The 18,275-nt window shown below is 37.1% G+C and overlaps 1 protein-coding gene across 1 annotated transcript; it reads right to left on the minus strand.

Annotated features, from left to right (window-relative positions):
- Positions 1-769: 769 nt before the first annotated feature.
- On the minus strand, positions 770-6,694 carry LOC141642319 (proteasome subunit beta type-2-A-like). Its single transcript, XM_074451097.1, has 3 exons — positions 6,340-6,694; positions 6,014-6,137; positions 770-1,329 (listed from the first exon to the last, which is right to left on the minus strand). Exons 1-3 carry the CDS (start codon positions 6,495-6,497, stop codon positions 988-990), a joined length of 624 nt encoding a protein of 207 aa, XP_074307198.1. The 5' UTR covers positions 6,498-6,694; the 3' UTR covers positions 770-987.
- Positions 6,695-18,275: the final 11,581 nt, after the last annotated feature.

An 18,275-nucleotide genomic window follows, 5' to 3' on the forward strand; every position in this document is an offset into this window, starting at 1 on the left:
TATATAATAATATCCGAACCCGAATACTTCTGAACCAGTATAACTAATCGATTTACCTAAATTAATACTCTATGTTCTCATAAAAATACTTCCACTTTAGGAGTTATGTCATTGATTTTATTAATTGTACATTAAATTATTACACTCAAATTAAAAAAGAAAAAGGAACATTACACCCATTTCCCCTAACCCAAGAAAATTATGACTCAAAACTAACTTGAAGTGATATTGACCCAGCACGATGTCAATAAAGAAAACGGGAACAATGTTATTTTTTTAGGGAATAGAACAATGTTATTGTATGTAAGAAGTGGGCAATATTGAAGTTTCAATCAATTTTCAACTAAGTGCTCGTTTGGTTGGCTCTTTAAACACACGGAGTTGTAAATTCCCATAAATTGAGAAAATCGATTCCGTTTAGTTACCCAAAATTAGGTGAATTCATGTGAGTTTAACTCCCATATGGCAAGTAACATGGAACAGATTAAAAAAAAAAAAAAAAAAAAAAAAAAAAAAAAAAAAAAATGTACTGCATTGAAGAGTATACAACCTAATGATCAATAAAGCATCTAGCTTCCTGATGGAAGATCATGGAAAAGCATTCAAAATAAAGGATCGCAGAGTACTACTGTACTCTGTATCTTCCTTAGGCGCTTCCTTGATTAGTCTAGCGAATTACTAGTGTGATAATAATACGTTCTTATATCGTACTTAAATAAAATTGTATATGATGCAGGCTAAAGGGTGCATCCGCACAGCAGCAGTCGCATTTCTCAGACAAGGTGTTTCCATACCAAATACCATACACTTGCTACATCAATAAACCGAAAACTAACCACCATTCAAGTATAATTTAAAAGCAACATAATCCCTTGAAAGATTTAACACAACATTCCACCACAGAGGGAATCCACCAAAGTAATAATACAGGAAAAAAAACATGGCAATGCTAGAATCAGGGAGCATACTAGTCCTTTGCCAACGAATTTACGAGTCTGATGCAGAGACGGCACTTTGATCTTTAATTGACTCGCACCAAGCATATTCCCTTGCTCCGTCCTTGTCAACAATTTTGATGACGAAATTTGGTGGGGCCACAACAAGCCGAGACCTGATCTCCAGGATGCACTTGTTGACCAAATCGGCAGCTTCTTCCACTGACATGCCGCTGTGGTAGTGCCTATCCATCATGGCGAGGGAGAAGTAGGCACCATACCCAAATGCTGCTTTGTCTACCTTGTGGAGTGTTGCGATGTAGTCTATAAAATACAGAGATGGCCCTGTTTCTTTGTCAAAGCCGGCCAGAAGTATGTTCACTGAGTACGGGTTCTGCATAAAATGAATAAAAACATCATGATATAATGCTCTCATCATACATTTAAACTGAACACCAGCGAAAATTAGACAGGATGAGAATTACAAGAAAAAAAAGCAAAAAGTTGAATTAAAACTAAAAGGCAAATCGATGGGATAAAAAGTCAGATTGACTAGAGAAGTAAATGTTACTCTATAGTCTATACTCAATAATAATACTAGCAAATCAGGCACAAAAAGGGAAACACAATGAGAATAAGAAACTTGGACATGGCAAGTTGGCAACTTCACAATCATGAAATTTTACATCAAGTAGACTCAGTCTAACTGGGAAACAAAATGCTAAAGTATTGATAAGTTTTACCAACAATTATTCCGCAAAGAGCTAGGTCCTGTGGTCAGAGGTTTTTAAAGACTTCAACAACAACAACAACAACAACAACAACAACAACAACAACAACAACATCATCAGAGCCTTAATCCCAAAATGATTTGGGGTCGGCTCACATGAATCATTCTTTAGAACTGTCCCTGAGTGATCGCACACCTCAAAAAGCAAAGAGATAGAAAGAGAAAAGTGAAAAGCAAATCAGAAGTGGAAGAACATTATACAAAAGCCAAGCTTAACCAAAAACTCAGTTTTCTTTTATAAAATTTTGATTTTAGATATAAAATACAGATTAACAACAATATTTTTTGAAAATAGAGGTGAAAATTAATGTTTAAAAAATCTTAAAAAGTAAACAAAGCAGATTGTACAAGAAGTTTTTGGGTAAAACGTTTGATAAATCTCAAAAGTACACAATTTTTACAAAAATTAAATGAAAGGATAAGTAGTTTAAATAACAGTAGATACTAGATACTAAAAAAAACCACAAATACTATTATGCAAGTAAAAATCAAACACCATCATCCATATGAATCGTTTCCCACCATTGTGCTGAATTGTTTTCCTGATTTACCTTATATGTCGAGAATAATTTTGTAGGAGCTTTTTGAAAAATTTCAAGAACTTCTCTAAAAATTTTTAAAGACTAGTCTGAAAATAAGATCAGCTCTCAGTTTTCACCAACCAAACAAGCCAAAATTATACTTCCTCATAATCCGCAATAAGATCCCCGTCGTCTATTTACTCAGATTTCTCTCTTTTTTTCCCATAATCAAATGGTGAAAAACCGACCACCAAAATAAGAGGTACCGGACATGTGTAACAGAAGATATAGCAAATAGATAACACAAAAAAAGAGTGATTTTATCGGGAAAGATCAACACGAAGTGTGGATAAAAACCACCTCCAACACCAAGTCACCAACAACATCACCCCCCAATGCCACAATGGCTCCCGCAAAATGCGAGTAAGAACCCGCATCCAGAAAAGAAGAAAAATTGATCATCCAGATGTGGACACTCTTCTCATCCACAACAGAAACACGTGCTGAAATAGGTATGAGGTACGTCGAACAAAACAGACATGGGTATGTACAAACAGGCATGGGACATTCTAATTTTTCAGAAATGAAAAGTACTCTAGCGTGTGTAGGTGTGCTCATGCGTAAGAGAAGGAAGTGAAAGAGAAGTAGAGAAACCACAAAATTCTTCAAAGATGGAGATGTCAAAGCAATGAAATATGAACTATGCTACTCAGAGTCCAAGACTCGGGTACGGCTGTTTAACCAGAGGCAGACCTTGGGGTGCACACAGCCCCCCAAGTGCGCGCACTTTCAGCTGCTGAAATTTGTTTTATAGAAAAAAGTCGAAAAGCAGATATGTATATTATTTGTACAGTAAGAGTAAACAAAACAGGCATGGTCTAGCGGATAAAATTAATGACTAGATGGGAAGGCACCGGTTCGAGGCTCTATAGAACCCTTTTTTAGAAAAAATTTTCACCTTCGTAAAGCCTCTTCTCCTTCCCCTTTCTTTTTTTTCTGTTCAGTTCCTAAACCCAGTAATGCACAATAGTCACGAGCTCAAGACATACACAACTCCAACTGCTCTGATGGCCGACTTCCACCTCACTCAAGTAGACCTAGCAAACACATCAGGTCGTGTCGGGTTCGTGTTCGTGTCACATGTAAACCGGTCACGAACCCTTCAACCCAAATCCGACCCAGTTAAATTTCGTGTCGTGTTCGTGTTGACCCACTTATATAAATGGGGCCTCAAGCCTCAACCCAAACCCGTTAATTTCGTGGCGAGTTCGTGTTGTGTTTTCGTGTCATGTCCATACATGGAAAGTTTATATATATTTTTATGTAATAAAAGATCTAAAAAAATATGATTAATTTAGTAAACAGGTCATTCGTGTCAAGTTCTTGTTTAGAGAGGTCAACCCAAACCCGACCCAATTAAATCTCGTGTCGTGTTTGTGTCAACTCACTTACATAAATGGGTCATTAAGCTTCAGCCCAAACCCGTTAATTTCGTGTCGTGTTCGTGTGGAGTTGGTTTCACCCCAAGACACCATATTTTGAATATTTTGAATTGGATATTGATATAATTGTTCATAATCAATTATTTTCTCTATACTTTGATTGAGGTATAAAATTTGTTCTCTGTAGTGTAGTTACCGTAGCATAAATTTTATAAAATACGATATTTGCCATAGCATTTGTAAAATAGTCACACGTTTTAGCTACAAGTAGTCCATGAAGTTGGTTTCACCCCAAGACACCATGGTGTCAAAACATGTACATCTAAAAAGAAGGATTTTGACAAAATAGTGTGTCATGTGAATGGGCTGGTGCTTAAGCATCGAGAATACATTAAAAAGCTTCATTAATGGCAGCAACTGCAGGGCATGGTACTTCAACTCTTTACACTACCTCGTGCATGACATTTGGACACAGGAATGACACACAAATTGTATTAAGCCAAGATGTAAACTTTTCATAAAATACCCAAGCCTGACACTTGGATGATGGGAAGCCCCTGCAATCTATGTTACTTGAGACTTGTAAAATCATAGAGATTAGAATGTGTGTACTAGTTCTGGGATCAAGACTGAAACTGACATTTGAAACCACAAGTAAGAGCACTAGACGACAAGTAAAACAATGATAACTGATAAGTACAAAGTTTCTTTTACATGATGCAACCAATTGTGAGTTTGTGACTGATGGCGTAGTGATGATATAGCCGCTAAAGCAACACTACAATAAAAAGCATGAACATCACACGAACTAAGAGTGCATATCCACAAACCCAGCTCCTTAGACAGTAAGAAAAACCCAATGGTTAGACCAATAATGATTATTGGGCTAGAAAGAAGGAATCACTAATGAAAGAGAAAGTTTCAGCAGGTCAATCCAAATCTACTAACAACTTAACAGGCATACTAACATGATAACATAGAAGACTGCATGAGGGAATCTATGTGAAAGATTAAGAATTGACACCTCATAGTTACATCAAAATCATAACAACTAAAAGAACCATCTATCCAAAAACAATTTTGCAGCTACATCAACTAATACATAAGAGCGGCAAAGAGCTCTGTAAGGGCAATTATTGATAGGTTTTTAAGTTTTTTGACTTATCACTACATGTAATCAAGAGCACCAACTTAATCGATATTTATACACGTCAATCGTCATCTAATTTCTCGAGATAGAAAAGAGTGCAGGAACACATGTGAGAAAAAATCAAAAATATGCAAAATTGCAAATTTGTGGATGTGCCACTGAAACTTCAGCTCATATCTTCTTTGATTGCAGTTTCAGTAGAAATTGCCTGGGACTTGTGCAAAACTGGTTTGGTGTCATACAAAACAGTGTGTGCTTGCTGGAATCACTGCCTTAATTTACTCTATATGGGTATCAAGGAACAAATGTAGAATGGAAGGGATTCTTATCCATCCTAAGGGGGTGCTAAAGCAGATCAAGGAATGCTTATTAGTTCGGATGGAGCATAGGGTATGGAAAGTGAAGCATAGGGCTGATGAGAACAGGGTTTGGCAGCTAGGATTCTAGGAATAACACTAGTTTGCTAAGTTTGAGGTTTTGATGAATTAGCTTGGTCGTATGGTGACATAATCCCTTATTTGATTATCAATATATTCACATTTCCACCTAAAAACAATATGTAAATTTTGGAGCTAAGGATTTCGCTGACTACATCACTACATACACTGAAAAACTTGAAACAATGGCAACCTAGCATCATGTTGCTCTCTCATATCCTTCAAACACTCAGTGTATCTCATCATACAAAACAAATTACGCCTTCAAACTAGAGAACCTAAGCTTCAAATTTCGCAATAGAATCCACAAATACAATATCTTCTATTTAATTTGAAGGATTCCTACTATCGCCATCAAATACTGAAAACAAAATACGACTGCATAATTATCTACCCTATACTTCCTACTATCCTTAAGAAAGAACAAAAAATAGGACTTGTGATCTCAAAACCCTTTGAAGCTTCAATCCATGTATGTATGCATCACACAAACGGAAGCACACAAATCACTACTCCCTCCGACCAAGCCAATCACTACATAATTAATTTTTTCCCTCACACATCCTCGGAAATGTAGCGAATTGGCCTAACGAAGAAGGTAACTTATAAAACTCAGAACTTTCTGAATAATCAATCATTAACAAAATTACACATGAATCACTCACAGACATTCAGCATTACTCCAGAAAATAACCAAAAGCAAAACACCTGAATACAATCAAAGAAATCGAAAATCACCTTCCGAAGAGCAGTGGCTAATTCGCCACGAGTAAAATTAGCAGTAGCAGCAGTAGTCAAAGGAATACCATTCTTGAATTGATACAATGCCACATTCTTCTGAACATATTCCGTAAATTGAACCCTATAAATCAAACAACAATCAATCAATCCACCAACTCCTTTACAAAAACCCTAACCCTAACAAATCAGTACTACTCCCTCCGTCCTAATCATCTGTTTTCACGTTTTTATCCTTTCTAAGCCGGATTTTAATTAAAGGTAAACAAATGATCGAGACGGAAAAAGTAAGATAAAAATTGAAGCAGGGAGATATAGATACAAACCTGTCGCCGGCTTCGCCGCTGGCGCCCATGAGTTTATGAGAATCAAGGATCATGATCTTGTCTTCATTGGTTTTATGTACCAAGATGCTGTTAACTGCAGATGAATCTGCTGCAATTATTGCGAATCCATCACCAACTAATCCAAAAACACACTCCATTGTGAATATTGTGATGTTGGAGTGAAGTAATTTAGGGTTTACGTGTGATTTGGGGATGAGATTTTGTGTTTGAAGTAGAGAGTGAACGAGGGAGGGAGAATAAGTTGGAAGGTAAAGTTTTGATAAATAGATCGTTTCACTTGGGAATCTAGGATGGCTTCTTGGAGAACAAGTTTACTAAAATTAAACCATTTTTTTCTTAATACTTCCTCCTATTCAGCCTAATGTGCCACATTTCATTATAATAATCCGGTAAATTATATCATGCTCCCAGGAGCTAGGTTGCACGAAAACGGACACGGACACGGACACGACACGGACACGGGACACGGCAGTCCGATTTTTTTAGGACACGGGACACGGCAAAAAAAAACCAATATACATATTAAAATAAAGGGAATTTAAAGCCCATTACAACCGACATCTAAACTTTGGTCATTTAAAGGTAACAAAATCGTAAAATAACCAATACTAATCTTTAAAATACGAGTTATAATACGATCCAAAGTTAAATCATTAAAAAAATACATGACTTAAAAGGCCCAAAAGAGCCGTCTCAAACCGGCCCAACTACAACTCCAAATAAACAACCAAATCAAACGACAACTTCTATCATTTCCGTTGTCATCTGCTGCATCTCCTTCTTCAATCACCAATAAAAATCTCCTCCTTCAATCACCAATAAAAATCTCAATTTCCCCCAATGCATCTCCTCCTTCTTCACCATCATCTTCATCACCTTCAACTACAACCACTTCTTCTTGCTCCACCACCACCACCGCAACAACTACCGAAAAAACCATCTTTATCACTTTCAACTACAATCATCTTATTTTCTATATAATCATTTTCTATGGCAACAAGGTAAGTATTATAAATTAAAGTAATTAGCAGTTGGGTTGGTCTAATTGAATGAGGCAAGAGCACAAAACCCTAGATTCAATTTGGGGAAAAGTGAAAAACCAAATCTCTCAACTGCTTTGAGGAAGTGGACGGCGGCGAGATCGAGGCCGGAGGTCATTTGGGTGGTGGACTTGTCGGAGGTCTGATGGTCGCCGGCCGTCTGTATGGTCGAAGAGGAGCTTGGAACTTAAAAGAATTCAATGTCGTGATTGAGGGAGTAAAAATTTTGTTTTGAGAATTTCCAATTTGCCGTGTCCAACCTGACACGGACCGTGTCCGTCGTGTCTTGGCCGTGCAAAAGACGTGTCGTAATTAAATTTAAACCAAGGACACGGTCCAACGCGTGTCGGACACGTTTTGAGGCGTGTCCCACGCGTGTCCGTGTCCGACACGGTGTCCGACACGGGAACGCTCAAAATTAGGCGTGTCCGTGCAACCTAGCCCAGGAGTAGGGAGCATGATACTCCCAAGAGAGTTATTAGGAAAAAATAAATAAAAAACAAAAATTATAAAAACAACCACCCATTAATCCACTATGTTACAATTAGTTATATTGCTCCTCTAATACTTATGCTATTCTACAAAAACTCAATTATGGATCTATTATTACTACTCAATTACGTAAATTTCATGTTTTTTGGCCAAATTATTTTGCATTATTCGCTACTCTTGTCTATGGAGCAAAACGTTCATGATTATTATTCCGTTTATTTGAACGAGTCCGCAAATGAAGATATGACATCCACAAAATATAAATAAGTGATAGATTCACATGTTATATACTGTGAATATGAGGTTTATGTTTTGCGTATATGTAATCTATATGCGATGAATATGTAGTTATACTTTGTGAATATATGTTAGGTTATGTTAGATTAATATTTATGATAACCTCTATATATTTGTGAATATGTTTATCATATTGTGTGAATATATTAATTAATTGGGTGAGTATGTGAGTTTTAATTTGAGAATAAAAAGTTTGATTTATATGAATATGTCAACTATGTAATGTGAATATTTTATTGTGATGAACATGTCAATTATATGGTGTGAATATGCGAGTAAAGTTAAAATAAATACCAAAATATATCAAATGTGATCTCAAATTATAGAGGAATCAAAATCACGAATAATGATATAATTTTTAAATTTTTCTAATTTATGAAATCTAAGTTTTAACGATTTTAAAAAACTAAATTAAAGTTGGAGTATGAAGTACCATACACCTGGGTGTATGGTATAAGCATTTTAATACTCCTCACATATATTAGAAAAAAAATGAACTATAGGTTGAATAGGAGGGAGTAATTTTTCAATCCTATATCGGTTTTTCTAACGTGTGTCCCATAAAACATTCGTAAGTGAATTACATCTGATGTACTACATCAGATGGTATAACTTTTGAGTTTTACTATAAAGTGTTTGAGTTCATTTACTTAAATATTAATCTCAGAAAGTTATATTATAACTCAAAAAAATTACATATAAGCTCAGAAAAATTTGATTTTTGACGTCATCAAATTAAACTAAAATGTAATTTATAAATTCTTATAGAACTTAAGAAAAATACACAAAAACTCAAAAACTCAATAAGTATTACATCTGATGTACAATCTTTTTTCTCATAAAACACGTATAAATAGCCTAAATTAAGTCGATTTACAAGATATTCTCATAAAAATCTAACAAATCTTTTTTTTTTAACATTAGTTCAACAAGTAAGTTCATGAATAAACCTGTAAAGAAGTAATTAGCATCAACAATTATAAGTCTGGCTTATATTTTTTTTTTTTTGACAGCTGTAAATAAAGTGTTTTACAGTCGCATGGCTTCCTGAGCAAGCCTATGCGCAAAGCTATTAAGATGCCTCGGAATAAAATTAAAACATAAACAATGAAAGAAACTAGAGCGTCCACGGATATCCTCCAGTATCCCAGCGATCATATGATCATCCTTGTCGACCCCCGTGATCTGGTTGATAAGCTGCAAACAATCTGACGAATATATCTAGGTGAAGAAACCTCCGCTCATGGGCCCATAACAGAACATCTCTAACCCCTAGCGCTTCCGCTTGTAACGCCGACTCAACTCCGGTGCGCACCTGTCTCCTCCTCACTTCCTTCCCCGCATTATCATAAGCGACCCATCTGACCGTCGCTTCATAGTTCCGTTGCCAGCTAGCATCCACTTTCACACGTATCACATCACAACTGGTTTGCTTACCTATAATGCTTACGGGGTGGCCATTGCGAATGGCCGCTTTGTCCTCTTGAGCCGATCCCTCCTCCGCACTTCTCAGCATCATCTGGAGTTGCTTTGTACCTGAAGGGTTACACAAAGCTTGCACTTTCTCCCGAACTGATTTATAAAAGTACCTCGTGATCGTTTGCGAGTTTAAACCCAGCTCTTGAAAGATGACATTGTTTCTCAGAGTCCACAAACTCCACAAGATTGCCACAAAGTTAATCGTTTTGCCTCCCCCCCTCTCTCACCCACTATTGGACAAATACCTAATCCAGTCATATATCCATTTAGAAATAGGAATTTCCCCTGCACTTTCAACCCTGATTCCTAAATCTGAACCTGCCCAAATCCTGCTAGAAAGCCCACAATCTCGAAAAAGATGTTCCGGGGTTTCCATTCTTTTTTTATCTCCTCCGCACATGCCATAATAAGGCTCAATATCTAAATTACGTTTATGGAACTCACTTCCCGTAGGCAAGGCGTTGGTAATAATCCTCCAGATAAGAATTTCCATACCTTTGGGACTGGTAGCTTCCATAGTGATTTCCGACAAAACTCCCTGCCTCGATCGCTGATTCTAGTTCTATCCTTGATGGTACCCTTTTTGGCCATGTAATTATAAAAAATTAACCCATATCCACTCTTCACCGTGTAGGTTCCTTCCTTTGTAAGTGGCCAATAAACCCTATATCTCATTCTAATTTCGCATAGTGGGATTGCGAGGATTCGTGTTGCCCACTCTTCCCTGAACAAGCCTTTTATGAAGTCGTCATTCCACCAACCATCCAGGTGAAAAAAATGTCTTACTTGCAAATTGGCCATATGACTATTATTCAGGTCTAACCAATCATCTTTAGGTTCTGGACGCTTCCCCTTACCCATCTTGAGGTCCAGACATTTAGGCTCGAATCAGTCCCGAGCTTCCAACCAATGTTCTCCATGACTATTGTCAGCCCATGCAAAATGCTTCGTATGCCCCACGAACACCCAGATCCTCTGATAGGGTTCATATCATGTTGGAACACTTGTGAACCAAACAACTTTTGTCTGAATATCCTGCAAAAAAGAGTTGTCTCCCCAGAGACGATTCTCCACCCGTGTTTGGCCAATAACGCTTGATTAAGGCATTCGACATTTCGAATTCCTAAACCGCCCGTACTCTTAGGTAAACTCAGGAAATTTTTGCTACATCAGTGAATGCTATTCCCCATCTTACATCCTGTCCACCAAAATTGTGCCAAAATAGAGTTGATCTTTTTTGCCACACTTACCGGAATTTTGAAAACCGATAGAAAATAATTCGAGAGATTGGATAGAACCGATGAAATTAGAGTAAGACGTCCTGTTGGTGATAGAAAAATCTCATTCCACGAAGAGATACGTTTGGTGATATGTTCGATAAGTGCATTAAAGATACCTTTCTTTGACTTTGTAAACTCCGCCGGAATCCCCAGATACTTCCCAATGCCTTTATTCTTTCTGATCGTAAAAACCTTCATAATCTGCTGTGCCTGTAACACCCCCATTTATTTAAGGGCCTGAACTAGAACTCCTCAGATAAATGACGGTGTTACCATCTCGGTTTCCCGAGGTAGTGAATAACAAATTAAACTCCAAGGCAATTTATATAATATTTTAACTTAATTATTACAAAATTTCCCTTTTAAATTAAATTACAAAAACTGACGTAAATAAAAGTGAAGTCTTCTAGATGATGATCTAGCTACTAGGTCGTCTGATCCAGTGTCTCACGCCCATCAAGCTCCCGTCCTATCTCTTAAACCTGTCAAGTCTGCTCCCCATAAAACGGTTCATCACAGGTGTTCACGAATACACAGGGTCAACCACGAGGTTGAGTAGGGAAAACAATAAACAATAAAATATGATATGCATGATACTCCGCCACCTCCATCTCCATCTCCACTCATCACACACATCTCATACCCCGGGAACGCCCACCATACCGATCCCGGTAGACTATATATCGACCGAAGCCGATCCGCCACTCAACGGTGAGGACACCAGGGCAAGTCTGCAGAACCCGCCCTGGGCCTTATCACCACATCACATCGTATCTCCACATCGTCACCACCACATCCTCCTCCAACTCCAATGCATATGAAATGCTCAACAATAATTAATGCAATGCAATATGTATATAAATCATCGAACCGATAAATCATAAAGTCATGCCGGTTACCCGATGTTGTGACATCATACTCAATATGGTCAAATCGATCAATCACATTTCCGAATATAAATGGTAACGTAAATCAACAACCAGGAATCAAGTCAACACAATTCAACAACGACGATAATAGGACAAGTGTATTTCCCTACCTCAAGTGCCAGCAAATCCAATTAAGCAGTTAAGCAGTCCAGAAAACAAAGCAATGCATTTGATTATCGATCCTTCACGAATCCGTCACCTAGAACAATTATAATATTTATAATTACTAACTACTAAATATAGAAATCTCCCCAAAATAGAAACTTTCCCGATATAGTAACTTCCACTTTAACTAGTCCCGACTCAAAATCCATCTCTAATTATTTTAATTAACTCGGGAATTAAATTAAATAACTAATGTGATAATAAAATATTAAACGAATTAAACGGTTTAAGAAAACCCGAATCAAACATAAAACAATTCAACAACCCGACTTAAAACCCGTCTTTAATCATTTTAATTAAATCACTCGGAAATAAATTAATTAATTAAACATGTGACTCATTATCGAAGTATACCGATTAACTATCACGAAACCCGCTTCAAAACAAACACAACCCGTCTTCAACACCTTCCCCCTTCCCACGCGCTCACCAGCCACCACGCGCCACCACAGGGCCGTGACAGCCACCAGCCCGATCCCCCACACTGACCCAACCACCCAGGACCACCCCCACGAGGGTCGACTCCCGCCGGCGAGGTGAACCACGGCCGTCATTTGGCCTGGTTCACCGCCAAACCTCACCAAACGCCCGCGTTTCTCCTCCTGCAACCACCGCAACTATTACCTAGACTCTGCCAAACAACCACCGCCCTACTCGCCGTCAACCCACGAACACCGACCACTTAGCACCACCGTTTCGACCTCCCCCTAGTCCACGGTGGTGCCACCCAAAAACCCCCTGTCTAAACTCCTCTGAAAACCGCATCTGAAACCCATGTGTACCCCCTGTCAAAGTCGCCTTTCACGGCCACCATCACCACCAAGAACCACCCTAACCACCACCCCTGACCTCGTCACTAACCACCCTTTCCCCATACCCCGTCAACAACCACTAACACTGCCTCAACAAGACACGCAACCCCAACTAAAACCCGACATCAATTCGAAAAACAGAGAACAGAGGTTGTACTCTTACCTTTCCGTCACCACCACCGCCACCATAGCCACCCTAGGTCGTCGACAAACACTCTAAGCTCCTCCCTGCTGCGTCGTCACTGCCCACGCTCTCTCTCTCTCTCTCGAATTGCGTGAAAGTTGGAGTTTTGGTGTTGTTTAAGGAGGTAGGCGGCTGAGGGAGTGTGAGATGAGGGAGGCGGTTTGGGTAGGGTTATTAGGGTTAGGGTATACAATTAGGGTTAGCTAGGTTTAGTTGGGCTTAGGGTTTAATTGGGCTGAACAGTTAATGGCCCAACTCAAGAGGTTAGCTCACATTTCGAATCCTATATAAACCCGTCTCAAATAACTTGTATCGATACAACGCGAGTTAAATAAAATAACTTAACATAATTATCGACCCAACAATCTACCCGACTTAATTAGGGATATAAAATTTATAATAAATAATATTTAATAATAATATCCATTTAATTAATTATATAAAAATACGGGGTATTACAGTCTTCCCCCCTTAAAATGAACTTCGTCCCGAAGTTCGCCTCCGTACCCAAACCTCTGAAAGGTATTGTATATTGTACTTACGGACGTCACGCATTTCTAACTCGATTAACACGCACTTTTGACACAACAATTAACATAACAAATACGGAATGTTACATTCTGCCCTCCTAAAAATAAACTTCGTCCCGAAGTTTAACTCATCTTTACTTAACCCAACTAACTACGACTAATAATTACCTGGGAACACAGATATATAACAACTATATAATCATCTGAGAACACCATCATCTTCATCTAAATTCCGATCTCAAACTCAAGGAACTCAATAACCATGGTCGCACTGGACCGTAAACATAACTCCCGTAATCATCACTCAATCAACTAACCGAAGTAGGAACAAAACATATAGAACTCATTTGCATAGGTACCCCACAACTAAACGTCAAATTGGTCAGCTATAACCTACAAACAAGTGCAAATTAAGCATCAAGATTTTACAATCCTACCCCACTAAAAACATGGTTACGTCCTCGTAACCACCATTATACCTATGCAACAAAATCATTATCAACCACATGTGACAGGAAAGAATACATGGTAAGAGATTGCGCATCAACATTAAGGTCGAAACAAGGTTTTATTAAGGAATTAACTGGTTGTCAATAAGTAACATTTATTACTAGCTCATGCGTAACTTAAAAACACAACATCAAACTAAAAGAACAACAAGAAAGGAATCATGGTTTACACGGTTTCACAACTAAACAAATTTGATGATCAATTATAGACTATGAACGCGCGAGAGCAACATCAAAAAAAACAATTTAAGAACTTCTCACATTTGTAAACATATCACAGAAATAGATCTACCACTACTATCTATCACAATCACAGGATCTTATTGACATGTCCATACAACCATTTACTCACTCACTGGTTTAGGTCACGAATTAGGTCGATGAATTTAAGTAATCAACAACATACTCATAATTCATATTTTAAATTATAACAATTGTTTGCACGATATCAATTCTGAAAACATGTTTCCCAATAAAAGTAACTACATATGATCTATGACAACGACAACATTACTTCCATATCACACCTATGTTTCACATTTTAGCAATCATATCATTCAATTGTGTCCAACAACTTAGTATAATTCATTTTCCGCGAAACAAGAGATATTGTATAAATAGTTTAAACATATACATTTGCCATCATATACTGTGTAGAACACTAGCTATGATAAAAGATTAGCAACTTGAACAACTTCTCTGATTTGCATGATTGAATAATTAGGCAACTCGTAGGCTCAATTAAATGTAATTATAATGACTATCATTTAAACCAATGCATATCATGTGAATCCTAAAAAGGGTTATCCCATTAGAATTGACAATCTCATTATCATAAACAATCTTTATTAAAATATAATTGATAATAACAACTCGAGAATATAGATATGTCAATGTCGTGCTACAATAGCAAAAATTATTTTAGCATTTTATGACAATATAATAACGAACATATTCAATAAGGAATAATGACACTGTTTACTATCATGTTACAGGTTTTAGGTTCAACTGGAATAATTTAATGTAATGAAATCAATAGGTATAACTATAGGTACACAGACTCACATAAAGGACCTTAGATCTCAGATGACATCCTCCACGTGTGAACATTTAGACACAATCATTACTACCACCCATTTGTAAACTTTTAGACATAACTATTATAATTTTCATGCGAGTATATTAGAACAATCAAATTACTTTTAATACCATCAATTTTTACCAAGTTATGACAATATAGTTTTATATTTATATATATCCGACCACTATGCAAATATGATGAACACACCAAAGATATTCCAACATGCCAAACGTATATAAAATATGCAAACAACTAGACTCATATAAAATATTTCACCATTGATTAAGAATCAATTTAAGCTATTCAATTTTACTCATACTATCATGCCAACAATGTTATCAACTAAACTTTAATTTTATCACTGGTTAAGATACATAGCTACTGAACATGCGTGCTACTGTCGTTATATAAAACATTATAAATTCACATTACTAAGGCTCATGAATTATTCAAACAACTATCTGTAAACTCAACCTAGAACACACATTTTACAAGTCATGATTCACGTTGTAACTTTCAGAGATCACGAATAAATAACCGTTCGATTAAAAACTTGATTCATATTACTTTTATAAAACATGTTGAGTTCAAAACACATGGAAAAAGAATTAGGTTTAAAGCACAAGAATTCCAATTTTTTTTTTTTTTTTTTTTTTTTTTTTTTTTTTTTTTTTTTCAACTCAGTTGGTCCAAACAACATGTGACAACAATTGGTCCAAAACTTGGGTCAGTTTGCAAAATTTACCGTCTAATATAGAGACATCAAGAATTTTCGTGGCTTATTAATTTGAAAACATATGCGACTCTTTTGATCGATGGAGTTGGAATTATGTAAAAATTATGAATACAATTTAAATGAGGATTTTATAAAATCATTGGTCAAACATCACTGCACGGGAACTTCCTAACCACAGTTCACTAAAGTATTTATTACTCCTAATCCGTATACCCTATAAGCATGAAACCCACGCCAAATGAACACTAACTCACGAGGCTATCTCCCATAAAATTTTCATCCATAGGCAATAAACAGAAAAGAAATGGCAGTAAGGTCAATTAAAGAGTACAATCAAACAAAGCAAGTTTCAGCACTAAGTCGTTCATTTTCTATGTTCCAAACTCTTACAACCATATTATCGATACTAACCCATCCTAACTTAAATCTCACACTGTACTTTCGTAAACATCTATCCCGTAGAATCTCTTCGCATATCGATCTACTCCGTACATCTAAATCACGATTGCTATGACTATAAACATGTAATTCAAAAGTGTTTCTAATTACCGTCACAAGACTATACTAGCATGGCTTTGGGATCACATAACCGCATATTACTAGACATAATACTACTATCAGCACATCATTCAACATCCACCTAGGTAACTATCATCGACTCGCAATTATTTTCATGCTCACGACTACCACAACACTTCATTGATTATTAACCGAACTCGAAATTTTATTTCTCATTTCCACCACATTATATGATCACGTCATCATTCATACAAAATACTTACCGTAGCGTTGTCCTGCAGAATGGTTAGAATATATGGGTCTCAAGGTATACATCAATTTTTTTATGCAATAATCAATGTATCAATCAGTTAACACTTAGGCAACGATATATGAATTTCATGTTCAACCTCAAGCAACTTTTCTACCCTTTCTCTCATATACACTCAGGGTTTCCGGGTCAAACTGAGAGGGCCGCTGGTTCGGTGTGAGGGGGCCCCTAACTCATACCTTACCGTAGTGTGCTCCTAACAGTTCTATCCCGGGGTTCATTTTATTTAGACACATCCTATGTTCATTGGGTTCATTGGTTTAGGCTTGAGGATCGTTTGCTCTGATACCACTTTGTAACACCCCCATTTATTTAAGGGCCGAACTAGAACTCCTCGGATAAATGACGGTGTTACCATCTCGATTTCCGAGGTAGTGAATAACAAATTAAACTCCAAGGCAATTTATATAATATTTTAACTTAATTATTACAAAATTTCCCTTTTAAATTAAATTACAAAAGCGACGTAAATAAAAGTGAAGTCTTCTAGATGATGATCTAGCTACTAGGTCGTCGATCCGGTGTCTCACGCCCATCAAGCTCCCGTCCTATCTCTTAAACCCGTCAAGTCTGCTCCCCATAAAACGGTTCATCACAGGTGTTCACGAATACACAGGGTCAACCACGAGGTTGAGTAGGGAAAACAATAAACAATAAAATATGATATGCATGATACTCCGCCACCTCCATCTCCATCTCCACTCATCACACACATCTCATACCCCGAACGCCCATGACCATACCGATCCCGGTAGACTATATATCGACCGAAGCCGATCTGCCACTCACGGTGAGGACACCAGGGCAAGTCCTGCAGAACCCGCCTGGGCCTTATCACCACATCACATCGTATCTCCACATCGTCACCACCACATCCTCCTCCAACTCCAATGCATATGAAATGCTCAACAGTAATTAATGCAATGCAATATGTATATAAATCATCGAATCGATAAATCATAAAGTCATGCCAGTTACCCGATGTTGTGACATCATACTCAATATGGTCAAATCAGTCAATCACATTTCCGAATATAAATGGTAACGTAAATCAACAACCAGGAATCAAGTCAACACAATTCAACAACGACGATAATAGGACAAGTGTATTTCCCTACCTCAAGTGCCAGCAAATCCAATTAAGCAGTTAAGCAGTCCAGAAAACAAAGCAATGCATTTGATTATCGATCCTTCACGAATCCGTCACCTAGAACAATTATAATATTTATAATTACTAACTACTAAATATAGAAATCTCCCCAAAATAGAAACTTTCCCGATATAGTAACTTCCACTTTAACTAGTCCCGACTCAAAATCCATCTCTAATTATTTTAATTAACTCGGGAATTAAATTAAATAACTAATGTGATAATAAAATATTAAACGAATTAAACGGTTTAAGAAAACCCGAATCAAACATAAAACAATTCAACAACCCGACTTAAAACCCGTCTTTAATCATTTTAATTAAATCACTCGGAAATAAATTAATTAATTAAACATGTGACTCATTATCGAAGTATACCGATTAACTATCACGAAACCCGCTT

Source organism: Silene latifolia, chromosome 2, assembly GCF_048544455.1.
Source record: "Silene latifolia isolate original U9 population chromosome 2, ASM4854445v1, whole genome shotgun sequence".
In the NCBI taxonomy this organism is placed as follows: Eukaryota; Viridiplantae; Streptophyta; class Magnoliopsida; order Caryophyllales; family Caryophyllaceae; genus Silene; species Silene latifolia.

Coding starts and splice junctions, on each gene's coding strand:
- LOC141642319 (XM_074451097.1), bottom strand. CDS start 6,497: ATGGAGTGTGTTTTTGGATTAGTTGGTGATGGATTCGCAATAATTGCA. Junction 6,138..6,339: donor AGCGGCGAAGCCGGCGACAG/GTTTGTATCTAT, acceptor TTTGATTTATAG/GGTTCAATTTACGGAATATG. Junction 1,330..6,013: donor TAGCCACTGCTCTTCGGAAG/GTGATTTTCGAT, acceptor CATTTTATGCAG/AACCCGTACTCAGTGAACAT.